Genomic DNA, 18,799 nt, shown 5'->3' with positions numbered 1-18,799 from the left:
CTTGGCGCGTGATTGGGAAGCCGCGGGTCCGGAATGCCAGCGTTGTCAGGCTGCGCTAATGCCATAATGACAGTAAATCAGAAATAGCGTGGCACTTATCCCCAGAGTAATTATGTAATCTGCTTAGCAAATCACGTAATTACTTTATAGAGGAGTGCCACAGATTTTTCTGAAACTAGCTAAATCGGTGTGCTTTTTTTTGAGCTGTTTAGTGTAATACTGATGAGGTGGCAAAGTGTAACGCTGGGCTGTTATACTCATTTTGCACTTGGGTTCTTGCAGGAAGGAATGCAAGTTTGTTCACAACATCCACTCGGCCCACAATCTCAGTGTTCTAAAACAATATGGACTTGAGAATCTAAATGATGGTGAACTTCGCCAGCTTCTGCTTCAGAATGACCCTTCCCTCTTACCAGAGGTGAGCATTACTGTGACAGTTTCTCAGTGTTATGTTTCACGAAGTGGAAGAGGCTTGAGACTAGCTAGGGATGTGAGGTGTCAGTTTAGTCAGTGTGATGCGAAACTAAAACTTTAAATCTGCATCCTCTGTTCTCGTTTGTAGTGGGTTCATTCTATTTTGTAGTGGGTTCACCCTAGGTGGCAGCTAAGTGCTCGTGCAGCCCCTCCCTCACTCCTCTCTCACCTCCTCCAAGCAGGGCAGATGAGAGAAAACGAGCAAAAGGGACAAAGCTTGCAGGTGAAATTGAAGACAGTTTAGCCAGTGCAGAAAAGAGGGAAGGAAACAAGTGTCGCAAAGGAAGTGAGTCGCCGCCTTCCACAAGCAGACCAATTCCCAGCAAGTCTCTGAGCAAAGGCCACCCATTAAGAAGGACCCACCTTCATCCCCCTCCTGCCACCCTTTGGTTTTTTGAGTGTTGTTTGGGTTTTTTTAATGTATTTGTTTTAAGGCATGGAATATCCCTTTGAACAGTTTGAGCTAGCTGTCCCAGCTGTGTCCTCCCTCAGCTTCTTGTCCACCTCTGTTTGTTCAGTGGAAGAGGAGGGGCAGAGTGGAAAAAGAAAAAAAGAGAAAGCCTCTATCTACACTGTGCAGGCACTGCTCAGCAGTAGCTGAGACATTGGTGTGTTATCAACACCCTTCTGGTCACAAATCCAAAGCATAGCATGGTATGGTCTGCTATGAAGAAAGTTAACTCCGTCCCAGCCAGATCCGGTACCTCTTACCATCATATTCAGGTTAAAAAAGTTCAATATCTAAAACTATATGTCACTATCTGAACTCTTTGTTTTTTATTTAAATCCATTGTCATACATTTGTGTGACTTAGAACAAAATTCCATCTATTTGAGAATGTGTAAGATGGTTGATGTCTGTTAAAAGATCTTTCTAGACCTTAGCAGGGAAAAGGAAAAACTTATCAAGTAATCATGTGGAAAATGAGAAGAAAGAAGAAACTTGTATAAGTCTTTTAAATGCAAATGTGAACACATAGCGGTAAAAATTTTAAAATCGTGAATTCAAACAGTCTAAATGAGCACATTGTAATTTAATTTTTTTTTTTCCCCCCCTCTACCCAAGGTCTGTTTGCATTATAACAAAGGGGATGGACCTTACGGATCTTGTACCTTTAAAAAGATCTGCACCAGACTGCACATTTGCCAGTACTTTTTGCGGGGACAGTGCAGATTTGGCAGCAGCTGCAAGCGATCCCACGACTTATTAAAGTCAGAATGTTATGAGAAACTGGAGAGACAGGGAATGAGCTCGGACGTTATTGAGAAACTACCCTCTACTTATAGAAATATGTATGACATAAAAAATGGCAACAGGAACATGAATAACTTAGAAGATGTCAAGTCTTCACAGTGCAAAGGTAAATGCTGCCATATTTTGAAAACATCAGAAGAGTCGCTCTAGTGAGTGTAACATTCTCACGGATGTCACTAAGAAAAGGAAAACTGAACTTGCATCTTGGTGTGTCTTTTAGCTGGGACCTTGCACGTCTCTCATTGACAGAGATTTGTGTCTTGACCAGTGAAGTGGATTTCAAGGCATTACAGATTCCTGAGAAATAAAGCTCTTTGTGTTTATAAAAATCTTGAATTTGGGGAGAGAAAAGCATAGCAGGAGCTGGAAATAGGGAGATCTAAGTTTCTTTTTTTTTTTTTTCCCTTGGTAGAAAACGTAAACAAGGGTGGAAAACTGTTTAAGAATGGGGTGATGTTTACTTGTGTAATTATAAACTACTTTATCCATTTTTTTCTTTAATGTAGCGATTGTCTGGCACAAGAGTTTAGGTAGCACTGTCATACTTCTCAGAGATGTAATATTTTGTTCTTTTGAACTTCATTAGACTGTAAGTTAAGAATAATTTAGCAGGAAAAAAAGAGGATAAAAGAATGAAAAATCCAAGTGTTTATGCTCAGCTTTGCTATTTTCCCTGCAATTCCTTCTTCTTTGTTTTCTCATGTGTGCTTTAATTTACAAAAAATATGAAATTTTGAGACTGCAGGCTTTATAACTGCCAATGTGAACAGCTATGTGGAATGCACAGTGAACTCAAGTCCATCTAGAAATGTAAAGGCATTGAATTCTGTTCTTATTTTGAGGCAATAGCTAAAACCTGTATCTGAGGAATTTAGCAGTTGCAGGAAAGTCAATTTCAGAAAGAGTGGATAAAGGGGATAGGACTTTTGAGGATACAAGGTTACCAAAGACTTCAGTGTCTTTCTGGAGCTGAATGCAGTTATATAGGTATAAACACTGTTTTTAAGCATCTTCCCTACCAGTAGGTGCACTTTTAAGAGGGCTTGTTGAAACAACATGTATTAATGAGGCTTATAATCCCTCCTTCTAGTGCGAAACCACAGCTCCAGCCAAGAGCCCTCAACTAAAAATGATGATGAATTGGAACAGATCTGTTTATATCATCTGTACAAAAGCTGTGGCTTTGAAGGTAGGTTGTGACTTTAGTAAGTCCCATCTGTTTTCGTTTCCTCTTGAAATAATAGACATCTTTCACAGAAAGGGGAGACTTCAGAGCTTATTCTTATCTTTAGTTAAATCTCATTGTAGTCTTGCTTGCTGTTAGTAAAGTGTTTGAGCTACCTGGTATGACAAATAAAGGAACTGTTCTGAGGTGTACAATATCTGCCTATGTCGGAGACTGCCTATTCCACCTGTATTGTGTGTTGGGTTTTACAATTCAGTAATACCACTTTTGGGCTAAGTGGTTAAGCATAGGTATTTGAGTCTACTTACGCTATTATTCTATATATGAGATAATGGCCTTGTAGGAGCTTGTGATCTTGATTCTTTGTAAATTTTTGTCTCTGAAACTGAGAAGACAGAATGATTCTTCACTTCTGAGCTCCTACTAGCAATTGTGATGTACAAAGAGAGTCTAGTAGGTACAGAAACTGAACTTCTGCCTAAACTTAAAAAATAAGTTTTGATTGCTCACACTGAAAAATTCTGAACTGTTGCTTATAATGATTCCGTAGGTGAACTCTTCCCATAGCTAGGCTTTGATACGTTTATCAATTAGGTGTTGTAGAACTCTGAAATGTTTGAAGTTTTTCTCATAGCCTGTAAAAATAATGCATATCCTTTTTTTTTTTTTAACTTTTGTAGACAAGTGTACCAGAATTCATTTCCACTTGCCATATAGATGGCAAATCTCTGATGGTAATATCTGGAAGGACTTGGAGAATATGGAAGAAATAGAAAAAGCATATTGTGACCCAAATAATGCCAGGTATAAACTCTTATAAAATATAATAATGTTTGAATTTTGCGGTATTGGACCAGGAGACCCTTAGTGGCTATAAACTGCTATGATTCTATCACAGTCATTACGTAAGTAGTCTCATTCAGTGGTTTTCTGTTGACCTCATTTTGCTGATCTACAGTTGCTGGACATCTGACCTGTTGTGACTTACTTATGCCTGGAGCCCATATAGGACCCTCTGAGTTACCACACCGGGTCTGGCTGGGATGGAGTTAACTTTCTTCACAGCAGCCCGTATGTCACTGCGCTCTGGAGTTGTGGCTAAAACAATGTTGATAACGCACCAGAGTTTTCGATGTCACTGAGCGGCGCGTGCCCAGAGTCAAGGATTTCTCTTCTTTTCTCCATTCTGCCCTGCTCCTCTGCAATGGGTAGGGTGCGGTTAGGCGAGGGGTTGGAAGAAGATCAGGCTGGGCAACTGACCCGAACTGAGCAGAAGGGATGTCCGATACCATATAATGTCATCTTGACAAGAGGAAGAAAAGGGTTGGGGTTACCAAGGTGGCTGCTGTGTGGAGGTTGGCTGGGCATTAAACTGCTTGGGGAGGTGTTGAGTGACGTGCTTTGCTTTGTTGATTTATTTGTTTATTTAGTTGTGCACATCCCCTTCTTCACCTATTGAACTGCCTTTATGTTTACCCACTGCCTTTACACTGACACACAACTTTTCTTGCTTTTGTGCTTCTCATTTTCTCTTTCTGGTGCAGCAGAGCGGTGGAGTGAACTCGCTTGCTGACTAGAGTCAATCCACCACAGTTATCTGGTGTGACTGATCCATTGTCCTGGTTTTGGCTAGGATAGATCAGATTTTTCTTCTTATTGGCTAGAATAATGCTGTGGTTTGGATTCAGTATGAGAATTGGTATCAGAAGAATATTGATAATATGCTGGTGTTTTCAGTCATTGCTAGGAAATGAAAGACCTTTCAACTTCCCGTGTCTTTCCAGTGAGCAGGTGCACAAGAAGCTGGGGATGAGCATTGCCAGAGCAACAGACTCAAATTGGCCAATGGAATGTTCAAAATATCGTACAATATCATGCTCAGTATATAGATGAGGGTGGGCTGGGAAGCTGAGGCTCTTCCAGGATTGCAATTTCAGGATTTTGTTTCCTCCAGAATCGCTAGCCAGGAATGGGGTGAGCATTGATCAGTGGGTAGCGAGCAGTGGGTACATCATTCACTTGTATATTCTATTACTACTATCATAATTATTATTACTATTTTATTTCTATTTTGTTTTAATTATTGTTTTTATCTTAATTTACGAATGTCTCTACCCTTCCAATTTTCTCCCCCACCTTCACGGTGGGGAAGAGTGGATGATCAGCTGTGTGGTGTTTGACTGCCAGCTGTGTTTAGACCACCGCACCCATAAACCCTGGTATTCTTTGCTGTGAAAAAATGTATAACTACTCCTTATTGCTGCTACCAACAGAAGTCTAAGCCACACTAAGAATGGTTGGAAAACTGCAGAGGATGGTGATTTTATAACAAGTGCTTATGGGAATCCGTCTTTGATTAGAGCTTGTTGATACACAGCTTGACCCCATGATTAGAAATAACCTTCTGTTTTACCTTTTCAGCTGGAAGATGGAAAGGTAGTGTGAGATTTGCTCCTCCTGCTCTCTTTTTCCCCAGTCCGTATTGTGGAACCGATAGAATACTTTGTGTGCCTGGAGAGAGATACTCCTGGGTGCAGAGAACATTAACAGTATGGAAATACCTTTTAGAGTTTGGAGCTTGTTATGTAGCATGAAGAGAGTATTGGAAGGGGCTCATACCAGTATGCTCTGTCCCATGCTGGAGAATTTACCTAGACCTCTTACATTACATTAGAGAGGCTCTTTGAAACCATGCTTAAGTTACAACAGTATTCTGTTTATAGTGTAGTTGGCAAGAACAAGGCAGTGTACATTTTCCACTGTTTGGGGTTTTTTTTCATCTTGTGTAACTCACTAATTTATGAGTTGATAATGGTTACTGCACATGGAACCAATGCAAGACATAATACTGTAATGCAAAATATGTACAAACACAAGACAGAGCTGAGATTGTTGTGGAAGATGTGAGTTTTTGTTCTGCTTTTAGGTGATGTTGGCTTAATTTGCAAATGTGTGGTGATCTTCTGAACCTATGTGTAAATGTTCACAAAGTTTTGATTTTTTTTTTTCCTTTTTTTTTTTTAATAATAGGTTCAATAAGGACGTTACTGGAAGTGGCTCTGTGCTGTCATGTATTTGCTTCCTTAAAATGCGCTGTGGGCTTGCAAAGGTTAGACGTCTTTCTACAGCCTCCTCTGTGACCAAACCCCCTCACTTCATTTTTACAACAGAATGGATCTGGTACTGGAAAAATGAGTATGGCGTGTGGCAGGAGTATGGAAAAAAAGTAAGTGTGGAGAAATGAAGAGACTCAGCTCTCTTAAAATTGCAGAATGACTGCAAAGTGCAGAGTGATTATACCCTCCCCCTCCTTCATCACCCTCTCCCTCCCTCTCACTCCTACTGTACAGATGGACTTTAGAGGTCTAATGAGATCGTTTCCCTGTGAGTTTGATTGGTTCAGGTAGGGGAGTGCTTGCTGGTGAGTCAGAAATAGAATCATGTTACTGAGAAAGAATTCTTCAGTGAGTCATGTCAGATAGGGTCACACTAACACATCCTTTTCATTGTTCCTGACTGAAACTTTCTTTACTGAGGTTCCGGTTGTACTTTGTGGGTCTTTGCTAAGGTCTGGCTGGCGAATGTGCTTTTCATGCATGTACTTTTGAGATGTAAATTTAGACTTCATAACACTGCTTGGTTTGGTTTAGAGTCAATTTCAACTGCTTAATAAATAGCTTTTGCCTGATAACTTCTATTGTGCCCCAAAGCTGATACATACTATGGTAACTACCATATGACATTTGTTGGTTTTTAAACTTGCTTGTATATAATAGACCAGGAGAATCTTTTTTCTTTCTTCTGGTTTTGGCCTGACAGGATGATGATCATGAAGCTGCCACTGTCTCCAGTGAAGACCTGGAGAAAGCTTATATAGCCAAAGTTTCTCCAAAGCTGAACTTCAGAGCTGGGAGACATGAATATGAACTCAATTTTGGAGGTAGGTTCTATTTGGTTTAGGTTTGTTGTGTTGTTTTTTTTTTTGTTTTTTCCCTGCCTCCCTCCTAGCTCTTTTGTAGTTTTAAACTACATTAGCAGAGGAGATAGGAGAGAGAAACTTGAACTTTGAATTGCAGTGCTTACAGAGACAGCTTCTGTCAAAGTTCTCAGGATAAGAGCTGTTCACATAAGCAAAGTGGCATTTATATTCCTCCAAATCTATTTCGAGAAGTTCTTGTGCTAGTTTTCAGAATGTCTGCCACCAAGTCCAAGTATGACATTGCCATTGATGCTAGCACCAAAACGAATAGTGAGAAACTTCTGAAAGACCTAGCAAGCCAGCTTCTGGTCTACTTTAATCACTGGCATAAAAAAAAAAAATACTTGAGGTAAAGTTAAGAGCAAAACTGAAACAGAAATCCTCTATGATGTATACAAATAAACCATGAGTTCCCCATCCTGCTCTGACTTCCCTTTGTGTAGCAAGAAAAAAAGTTCCCTGCCTTTTTGCTAACATTTTTGACAAAAACAGCTTAGTGGCAAGTTTTGCTGCAGCATGAAGGCCGTCTAGAACATTTTTCTGATTGTTCGGGGTTTTATTTTTATTTTTTTTCCCTAGCTATGGTTCAGAAAAACCTTCGCTACACAACAGAGAGAGAGGTTTGCAGAAGACCTAAGTTTGTTTCTCAGACAGAGGTGGAAAAGATAAGAAAAAGGTAAACTACAACTACTCATTCTGAGGTGATGCATCTAGTGCGTTGTGAGTGTATCATCTTCCAAGGGTTTGAATAAGGTGAAGGAATAGCTTTTAAGGCAATTGTAAAAGAAATTGAGAGGGGACGGGACAAACCTTTCCTAGAACAATGTCTAGCCAGGGCACTCTATTGCAGCTTGGCCAACAGTTTTCAAGCAGCTTGGGAGCCTTGGGAGTGAAGGAAATTTGGGCTTGGTCACAGAAAGTGTGGAAGCATAGAAAATACTTCAGCAAGTAGCAAATGTTACGAGGAGCTGACAGTTAGAGGGAGCTGTCTAATTAGAGCAGGTTATGCTGCTGAAAGCAATAATATTTATGCATACTAGCCCTTTCTGACATCTGAGATCAGTAATTTTCAAAGTTAAGTACAAGTTTAGAAGCAATTCTTTAGAGAACAACCAGAGAGTCTGAAGGGAAAGTAGTAGTTGTTACAGGTGGAGCAAAAGTTGGGAGTCTACAGGGGGAAGAATTTTTGTACAAATTGCATGTAACAATCAACTTTTTACACATTCCCTTGCAGCATGCAGTGCTTGCTTAAGCAACACGAAAAAAGAGCAGCTAAACACACTAATTAAAATAGAGGTGTGAGTAGAGAGAAGGGCTATATCTATCTTGTTTCTGTCATTCTGATATGACACTGGATGCGTTTTTATTTATCCACCCCAGTGTAGCAAAGCTGTGTGTATACATTCAGCTCTCCACAACTAAGAGAACTGCTTTCATGTTTAGTTTAGCGTATATCTTTTTTCTTTTTTTTTTTTTTTTTTCTTTTTTGGCATCTTGCTTCCTGCCATAAGTCTTGACATGATGGTTTGGAACAAATATTTTCATGCACTGAACTGAAAAGACAACTTTGAAATATTTCTGGATATGTTCGGTTGCCTATATACTCCCTAAACTTGGCAAAAATGTTTAGTATCAGATGTACACAAAATGCAGGGATTTGTTTTAACTACCTACATGTAATGTCTTGTAACTTACAGGGGTATTAAAAATACTGAAAAACTTAAGGGCATTCCAGCTCACTGGGACAAATCTGCCCTGCCTGAACTGGGATTCAAGGTTTGGAGCTTTTTGTATTTTTATCTCACCACAGTTTTGTTGCATACACAACAATTGTTACTTCACAATTTCAGTGTTTCTCATGCCTTTGTAGATGACTCTTTCTTGCGTAATATAATGCAGAGTTGTTGGTAAATTTGAGCTTGACGTCATACAGGGCAGACCTAGAGGTAAAACTGGACCCAGATTTAAACTAACAAGTGGTGGTGTGGTATAACCATGGCAACATTGACTTTCACTACTACTGTTTATCCCTTTGCTTGGCAGATTTGCCTGAAGCTTAGACTGTATTAGCAAGACTGTTACTGGTGCCCACAGAACATGGCTTGGAAGTCCAACCTGTACTGAAGCATCAGAGATAAATCATGCTTCTAAATTTCAGAGTAGCTGTTCCCTGAGCTATGTTTCAGTAGACTGTTTTATCTATGGAACATTACTGAAATCGACATAGTTCCGGCTGGGATTGCTTGTTAAAATGTACCGTAAGTCTGGTGGAGTGAACATGTTTACCTTTGTAACACACCCAGTTGATTAATATCTGCAGGGGTTACCTTTGCTAACTTCCTCCTTGCCTCTGCCACCTGTAGTAACTCTAGTAACTCTCTGTTAACACTAGTAACTGTACCTACAGAAAAGATCTTCTTATATGAACCTGAAAATTACTAACCGGCAAAACGCAAATCCTCAAGAAATTGTCAGTAAAAAATAGGGAAGGCTAATGCTGACATTCTCGATGTTTCTAGGGAAAACACACAAGTAGAAAACTGCACTTGCTTTCAGGACTGTCATGTAAGGAGCTGATTTTTGGCAGTGTGTCCCTACTCTTCCCTAAAACAGTCAGTTAAGTTAAAACCTTTTCTATTTAGTTAAAAACGTAGCAGGCAGTGCAGTTTGTGTTCACTGGCTGCGAGGGAGCATAAACTATAATGATTTAAAACGCATGGATATAGAGGTACTCTTTGATTTGCTGCAACATAAATTCTGTGTACGTTTTTATTTATATGTTCATTTATTCTATGTATTTAGGTACTGTTTGATATATGCATGCAAATGTCTCTTGGCCCAAGTATTAAAAGGGGCTGCACAAAAGCATGCGGCTCTTTAATGTCCTGTGAAGGAGCAACCTGGGTGACTTAAACCCCAGGAATAAATGTTCTGTAGGTAAGAGCTCACTGTTACAGAGCAAAGATCTCTAATCTGCCTTTTTTTCCAAGAGTGTTTTTGCTGCTCATACCTCAGCTTCACAGAAAAGACTTTAAAGGTTTAAATAGTGCACTAGGAGGGGTGGCTTGGTTACAGTTTACTAAAAGATGAGAGTATTTCTTTATCTTTTCCTTACAGCTGATTCAGCTTGACGGCTCTTCTGAAGAGTACATGAAAGTCAAGGCGGACTTTCAACGCACAATGCCCAGAACAGTTATTAAAAGGATTTCTAGAGTTCAGAACCCATCTCTCTGGGAACTATACCAGTGGTATGTATGAAATACTGCTCTGGTGTGCATGCATGAGGTTATTGTTTCTGCAGTTAGCTGTATGCTGAAGATAGACATACACATTCTTGAAATGCAGCTGCATTTAAGAATCTGCTTCCACTCCCTCACCGAAATACCTAGCCAGGATCAACATATAGATAAGGAGGTACTGACAAAACCTAAACTCAGTCAAGATATAGAGCTCAGAATAGTCAGATCAACTCCATGGGAGGAATCTTTGCCCCTGAGTTAGAAAAAAAAAAAAATTTAGTCCTCCTTTCCCAACAGGCAGTAAGTGAAGTAAAATGTTTTTATTATTAAATATCTGGAGGCATATGTATATCACCAAAGCACATTTGTATGTAGCTAGACAGCTACATACAGCTAGATGCCCTGTATGCCCAAACTTTAGGTTTTAACATAAGGATTTTCAGAATGTATTCTTTGTGTAAAAATTGTTTCTTGAGTGCCAGTGTGGCTGGAACCTGTCTGGGTACTGCTGCTGTGGAACTTCAAAGATCAGATCCTGTTTCTTATTGCAGGCAGAAGGAACAAATGCAGAAGAGCAATGGTGGAAAAGCCGCGGATGAGCGATTTTTATTTCATGGAACCAGTAGAAAATACATTGATGCCATCTGTCAGCAAAACTTTGACTGGAGGATCTGTGGCCTTCATGGGACAGTGTATGGCAGAGGTAATTTTTCAGCACTTTCATTAGCCCTAGATGTGCTAAAAAATTCTTGGTAGTTACTGCAGAGGTGTACAGTTGGCAAGAGGGCACTCAGCCAATCTAGGGCTTAGCTCTGTGACGAGGTGGACACCATAGCTGACTTTGGCAGTGGTCATGTGGAGCTAAGGCATGCTGAAATGCCTTGGCCTCTGCTACGTTCTGTCCTGGCAAGGAAAGACAAGCTTAGGAGATTCTGGACTCTAGGGACAGCTTTTCCTAGAGTCCAGGCTTACTTCTGTTCCAATTTCTTCAAGTTCCTACAAGAAGACAATGTAGCGTTATGGCTTGGGGGTGTGGTTTTGGGTTTTTTTGGGGAGGGAGAGGGGGTTAATTTTATTCTAGGGATGTAAATGCCATCCCATCCTGGTTACAGACTTTTTTATTTTTATTTATATTGTTAGCAAATTATATTCCTTTACATTGTCCTGTGTACAGGAAGGGATCAACTTTCAAAGTGGAATAGCCAAGAGACAGACTGACTGACTGACTACCCACACCCCACCCATCTAATTGAATACTTTATAACTCGCATAAGTGTTCTAATGAATATGAGTAGCCTTTGTCAGGAGAGGAAGTTGGGTGGGATTGGAGAAAGTGGACATCTAGAGTCGGGAGTAAATCTTTTTGAGGAATATGGTAATATCTAAAATGTTACTTGGGTGGCTTTTAATGCATGCTGTGAAAAGTAAATGTGAAAGTAATGCATAATGGTTATTTTCTCTAAGAGACATGCAGGACGAGTGAAGTCTTTGGAAAGGCCATTAATGAACGGCTTAATAGATTTGCTTATGAATTCACTTTCACGCTGTATCGCTTCCTTCCCTGCAACTTTGGTGTCTTACAAACTCTGTCTTGGTGTCTCTCCTGCAGGAAGCTATTTTGCAAGGGATGCATCTTATTCTGACAACTACTGCGTGGAAGATGCATGCACCAAGACCATGTTTCTGGCACGGGTGCTGGTGGGGGAGTTCACTCTTGGTAGTTCTTCTTATGTTCGGCCTCCCTTGAAGGACAACCAAAACTTCTATGACAGTTGTGTGAATAACTCTTCAAACCCTTCTATCTTTGTCATCTTTGAGAAGCAGCAGATCTATCCAGAGTATCTCATAGAATACATTAACCAGGCATTGACAAGAATGCTATAGTAACAAAATCTCTCATCGTTATGTTTAGCTGGTATAAACTTTTTTTTTTGGCTTAGGAGAGGATAAAGTGATTTTTAGAACGTGTGTAATAGGGTAGGTGAGTGTTCAGAAATATTTTTTCTCTATCCTTTCTGTGCAATAGAAAATGAGGGGTAAAAAGACAAAGGATATCTTAGAATTCTAAAGAACAGGAGACACAGGACTTTAAGCAGATATCATGTTTCCCTGTGTTACTGGAGACTTAGAAAATTATTAGATTTATTCAGTGATGCTTTTAACATGAGGATTAGCTATGGCTGCTAAGTTTAAACAATATTTAGTTATAATTGCTTAAGGACAGATTTTTTTACATGTGCTCATTGGCCAGATGCACTCTACTTGTTTATGTTTTATCTCAAAATTTGATTGAAAACCTACTTTTTTTTAATAATCTGTCTCCTGTAACAGCAGACATCGAAGTGTTTGCAAATGAGCCTGTACAATCTGTCTCTGTGCTCAACTCATTGCATAAATTCTTAGCAGCACTGGGGGTTTTTTTGTCCCTACTTAATCTTCATCAACAAAGCTGCAAAAATTAAACTTCCTTGTTGAAAAGACTCCTTTTCATTCATTCATTCTCTCATTTAAAACAAATACCAAAGACATGAAGCACAGCAAGGGTTGCTTTGTGCTGTGCTACTCAGTTGCCTTACTCTGTCAAAGAACTTCTGCATTTTAGGGCTGTGAGAACCCAAGTTTTTTGTGACTTCCGGCGTGCCTACAAATGAGAGAGTGCTGGCAAGTGCCAGGGGGAAGAAGGGGAGGCAACTGACCCTGTCATTTTGGAGTACTGTACTTAGGAGTGAGTCATGCTGCTTGCACTCCTTGTTTAGCAATATGCTGTTGCTGAAGGGGAGCTTTCTGTTTTTCTTACAGCTGTTGGGAAGGCCAGTGAGTAACGAACTCTCACTGAGTGTGCTGCCCCTTTGGTTGCAGAATTACACTGGTTACCTGTGTAATCAGGATGCCTTTGGACTTTGTTGCAGGAAAAAGTGCTTACCTGAGGAGTGGTCTTCAGCCAGAGTGTTGAAACCTTTAAAAATCTCAAGTTTAAGCTGAATACTTCATTGTTTCCAGCAAAAGATATTTCTAGTGTTGGGCAGTCAGCATACATGTATGCAGATAATAATAAAATAAACCAACTTTGAACTGTCAAATATTTCTTAAAGTTGCTGATGCATAGACTTTATAACAGCATTAATGGTCCTTGTTAGCTGTAGTGTACTGCAAAAGCCTCAAGATATACTTCATATAGGACTGCAAAAAGGTAATTTCTACCTCTATTCTACAAGCATTTATTTTCTGTCCATCTGGATGATGATTGACAGGTATACACTGGGTAACGCTTTATTACTTCAGCGTGTGAACCAGGATCTTTGCTCTGATTAGCTGGAGTAAGGCTGTGCAGAACTTTTTTTTACATGATAAGGCTATGCAGAAATCTTTTTTGTATGAACTGTAAGACTAGCTGCTTGTTATTGAAAATATGCCCATTTGTGTTTAAACAGCAAAACACAGGGTGTGGAAAAGCAAGTTGACTCAATTCTGTTTTTTGAAACATTTGTAATGGAACATATATGATTAAATCTCATGTCAGCAAATGAGCTTGTCATTTGTTGAGGAAGATGACATTATGTATGAAAGCTTTGCTATCGGCAGAATAAGATTTTTCTGCCATGTTCATCTGCATGTTCATGGCAAATGAAAATAGTGGTTGTATGCCTTCATGTGTCTATAACCAGCATTCCAGCTAAAGTCATTGAAGCTTTTAATACAAAAGTTGAGCTATTTTTTAAATATTTTTGATGGCTAGTAATAGTTTTGAAACCTGTATTTCTTGGAGAGGATGTGGAAGTAAAGTAACTGGATTAAAAATGCTGGCTGTGTTACTTTGTGTTAGTAGAGAAATAACACGACATCAAAAAAGAAAAGTTACCATGTTTTTCACTTCTGAAACTGCAGTGGTTACTTTCTTCTATGTAGTAAATAAACAGGTATTCAAACCACTATATTCCTTGTAATGGTTTGTTTGTAGTGAAACATGATGCTTTTAGTACATTTCCAAGTTCTTGGAAACTTTCTTAAAGGTGCTGTTGTGAAGTAGTGGAGTCCCTCTACAGCTGTTTGGATTGCACTTGGAAATGAACAGACTAGACTCATTTGCATTAAATCTTAACTTCGGTCAAAAATTAGTAGTGAACCTTTTTTTTTTCCCTGACTGAGAAGGATATCTCTTGGCTACTTAAGACAAGAAACTGAGCAGGAACAGTGTAATAATCACTCACTCCTACACCGTGTGAGGAGAAGGATAAGCTGTGAAGGTTGTTTCCTTTTCTGATAACAAGCCCACCCTGGCAAGACAGATGGAAAGCCAGCAGAAGCCAAGCAACTTTGCCGTGCCAGTAGCACAGTTTGGAGCATGGTAGTTTATGATCCCCCCCCCAACTCTGCCCCTGCTGGGCTGGGTGGGGGTTCTGGTAGCCAGCCAAGGTCAACCCATTAGAAGAGTTGTACCACAATCAAGTTTTTCACAATATTCTGCCTAGGTTGTAAAAGATGTGGGTGTCAAAATCCTGTCTCTTAAGTGGCATTGCCAAAGGAGAGGCAAGTGTACTGCCTACCTCATGTACCTGCGGCCTGGCCAAGGAGGAGTGGTGTATGGCACATAGCAGCTATTGTAGTGTTGTGCTCAGGGCTGCCTGTCTTACAGAAGACTTGCACTTTGCTTCTCAGAAACCATTGCTCAGCAAAAAAATCCAGGAGGGATGGGTGCTACATGACCAGTTATTGGTGCTTACCTGTTCCAGCAGAGGATGGGCTTCATGGGCATGAAGAGCTCCCTTGCACTTCTTGGTTTGGGCCCAGTCATGAATTCATCTCTACTTGCAAAAAAATCCTAGCAACTGAGGGAATCCTGCTCCCTCCTTGAAAGTAGCCACCCTGCAGTGCAGGGATCGGACATCTTGGACACCAATCAGAATTTTCACAGCCAGAAGAATGAGAGTAGGGCGATTGCGAATGGAACAACGAAATAAACAAGTCAGCTTTAAATTCTTAAGTGTGTTTACTACTGTAAGTGCACAGAAGAGTCTGATACTGGATGAAGCTGTGTCCAGGATGGAAACATCATTTAACAATGAGAAATTGATCATTTCAGAAAGTATCACACACAGAAAATTCTGCAGTTTAATGCTAGGTAAGAATAGATAGTTGAAACTTGCAGTCAGTGAAGCATAATAATTTCTAATGCCCAGCTCTGTTTTTCCAGTACTACTATTTATATAAAAAGTACAAAACTATAAAGATTTTCTCTATCTGCAGTCTCATTAAAAATACCATTTTGTACTGACAGCTTTCTGTAATCTCTGCAGTCCCAGAAGATGTTTTTCATAGAAGCTTTCCTTTACCAAGCAGCCTTTGCTTCCTATCAGCTGTCAGAGAATGACTAAGACCCTTTTGTAAAACAGACATGCTCAATTTTAAACAAACTCACAGCTCAGCAATGCAAGACAACACACTTACTGTTTCTGAGGAGAGAAATTATTTTAAATTGGCTTCTTTGTTTTTTCTTAGACTCAACTGCTGCTGGCTGAAACATGCTATACCAGAAATGCTAATAGTCACTCTAATTTAAAGATACAAAGTTATGTTTTGATGTTGCAACTATAAACGTAACACTTTTTTTTTTTGTAGGTTTTTTTATTTAATGAATCCTAAAGCCAGCTCTGCTCACAATCTGTTCGAGGCCATGTTGTATGAGTGCACAAACACTGTGACTAACATGATATTACTATGATATGTTCTGGAGAGCTGCTGCGAGTTTTGTGCCTTGCTTTTTTGCAAATGTGTCCTTCCAGGGGGCTAGATCAGCACCGGTCCCTCAACACAGCTTGTTCTTTAAGTATGTTGCTGAGCCACACAGCCAAGGTGAGGGCCAGCATCATTAGGTATGCTGGTATCCTGTCTGCGCAGTGTCTGGTGGTGTATCAGCAGCTGCTGTTTAAAAGGAAGAAATGCCTTGGAGCTCTTCCTATAGCACTGGAAAATTGGCAGCTTTTTCTTCATTTTGCTAAGCCTGAATGTAGAACAAGGGATGTGGCGCGTCCAGAAATCTGACTTGGCCCTCAGCTGCAAAAATAATTCCTCTGTTCTGTACCACTACAAACTGACAGGTAAAAGCAGATGTCACTTCCTACCAGAAAGCTTTGCAGGACAGTTGAAAAAACACTTTAGCACAGACTCAAGTGAGTTTACTCACACACATACTGTCCACGTTCAACTTAGATATGGCTAAGAAGGACTGTTGGTGCAGTTTCCAAGCCTGTAAACTGTGATGCACAGTTGCAGCCGTTGCAGTATTGTTTTGTTGGGGTTTTTTTCTCAGTGGAGTAAATATAGTACTCAAGATGATAATGTTCTGTTCAGGCACAGAAAAATGAGTTGTTCAACTATTCTACATGTTATTGGCACTTCTGTGGATAAATATTGAGGATAGAAACGTCATTCAAATGAGCTATAGAACAGTCAATACAAAAGTGTATGCAAGAAGGGCACCAGCTTGATTTAACATTGAAGTATCTAGTCAAAAATGAAGCACACAATGACCTAATTCACGTAAGGAAAAAAAACAGTTAAAAAAAAAAAATCTGAAGGGACAAACAAGCCTTTGACAGCTGACTTCAGCCTGGAATGATCTTCCTCCTCATTCAGTTATATGAGATGTTTTCAAGCATGGCCCATCCAACTTTTTGCCAGTTGTGTCTATAAGCTGTATGGTTAATCAGCTGCCAGCACGCTATTTTCAAGAGGGAAAATTATGGATTGTGTGTAGAAACTAGGGCACATACAGTGTGTTTCTTTTCAAATAAATAACAACCACTTCATCAGTAATTCATACAATCAGTAGGTCTGTAACAGGGCACCTCTGTTCAGCATGCCAGAGATGCTTCATGGAAATAAGAACAATTCCAAGACTGACAGGTCAGTACTTCACCACTATTACCTATACAGGTCTGGTTTAAAAAAGAAACACACACACACACACACAAAACAAACAAACAAAAACAACCATGAAAGAGAAAGACAAAATCTTCCAGTAGCAAGATACAGTAATTTGACCAGCGTTAAGGCAGGACATAGGAAGGCGCCTAATGGAGAGAAACCAGGGAACTAGCTAGGGACCAGTGAGCAGACGCCTCCTTCCAGCAGTCCTTGCAGGGAAGCTAAGCAGTGTCTTACTCCTGCTGTCATGACACTTCTCTCTGTGTACCACCACGAGAGATGCTGTATCTACAGAAACCTTAAGCATGTCAGCAGGCAGAAGGTCAACACTTGCAAAGAACCAGAAAGGTTCTTCCTTATTTCTATGGTGTTATAACAATTTTTACCACTTAGAAAAACTTTTTTTTTTAAAAAACAAAAAAACAAAGACCCTGAGACCATCTTCTCTCATGGTTTTGTTTTACAGCCAACCAGTTTGTGGTGCCCACTGAAGGAAAGGTTTAGAAGTGGTTTTTTTTCTGGTCAATTTATTACTGCTGTGTAATGCTCCACTAGCTGTGTGGTGAGCAGAGTGAAGAGCTTTGTAGAGGAGTAGGAAAGAGAATGGAGGGAATGTGAAGAGCGGAAGCACACTGCTGCTTTGGCTACACAGATGCATGTGCACAGTCTTACAGCCTGAATGGATCCCTGGTGCTGCTGCAGCTGGCAAACAGACGAGTTCTGTCCTGAGTGTAGTGAGGCACTTGGCATATGACCTGCTTCAGGGTTACACAAGGAAACAAGAATGCTGCTGAGACTGATGAGCTTGGACCCTACTTCTTTTCCATTTGCTTTACTGAAAGTGGTGCTAGTAATTTCTTCACTGTCAATGTGCTAGACAAGTATGGCATCAACTCCAGTGCTTGGAAAGGAAAGGCACAACATGCAGTAGATATACCAACACCTTCTGATTGCCCTTAAATTTCCTCCAGTCCTCCTGTTTTCTTCACATTTTTATGTTTTTCTTCCTCCACCTTTCTAACACCAGTTGAGTAGCCAGAAGAATGATTGTCAACTCATTTCTTTGGTCTTAGCTAATGAAACTTAACTGGTAAGCAGGAGATCTCTTCATCCCTCTTCAGTCATGCCGACACAACGTATCAACTGCTAATTGTTAATCTAAATGTATTTCAAATCACTTCAAAAGCATGAAGAAGGTGCAACTCCTTCCACTTTACAGACACAAGGAGAGATTAAGCATTGTGCAGGAGAATCAGCTTTGATATTTTAGCAGGGTTCATGATAAAATCCAGTGCACTGGATCCCAGGCCTTGTGCTGTAACTGTAGTGCCTCTTGGGCTTTTTCTAGGACTTATAAGGGTATAAGAAGGATGTGCGAGATAATGAATTGCAATTAAAATCTATTGTAAATCATGTGTACACTTAACACCTGCTCCATTTATTTAACTTGAGGATGAGGAAAGCATTCTCAAAGATGAGACGTAGTAAAAAAGATATAACGTAGAAAAGCAAGTGAAAATTGGATGCATCTTTACAGATACTATTCACAGCAATTTGAAAACTACCAAAAAGACTGTGAAGCCATGTCTTATTTTTAAAAAGTGACTGGAGGAAGGCAGTGAGGCAGCACCTACCAACCATTGGCTTCTACCTGCCCTTGGGTTTTTGAAAAAAAATTATACCCAGAGAGTCACTGAGTATAAGGGGTTCCACCCCAGGAGGCCTCCAGATGTACTTTTTTTT

At 40.0% G+C, this 18,799-nt stretch overlaps 1 protein-coding gene across 1 annotated transcript; it reads left to right on the top strand.

The window, feature by feature from the left end:
* Nucleotides 1–274: 274 nt before the first annotated feature.
* PARP12 (poly (ADP-ribose) polymerase family, member 12) lies at nt 275–12,064 on the top strand (the record flags this gene model as incomplete). Its single annotated transcript, XM_009877133.1, has 11 exons — nt 275–418; nt 1,540–1,834; nt 2,819–2,917; nt 3,595–3,718; nt 5,945–6,140; nt 6,734–6,854; nt 7,473–7,569; nt 8,591–8,669; nt 10,011–10,141; nt 10,684–10,835; nt 11,742–12,064. Coding segments are annotated over 11 exons (1,713 nt in total), but the record flags the coding sequence as incomplete, so codon positions are not given.
* Nucleotides 12,065–18,799: the final 6,735 nt, after the last annotated feature.

This window comes from Apaloderma vittatum, unplaced genomic scaffold, assembly GCF_000703405.1.
Source record: "Apaloderma vittatum isolate BGI_N311 unplaced genomic scaffold, ASM70340v1 scaffold7599, whole genome shotgun sequence".
Taxonomy (NCBI): Eukaryota; Metazoa; Chordata; class Aves; order Trogoniformes; family Trogonidae; genus Apaloderma; species Apaloderma vittatum.
This window is presented reverse-complemented; position numbering and strand designations above follow the sequence as displayed.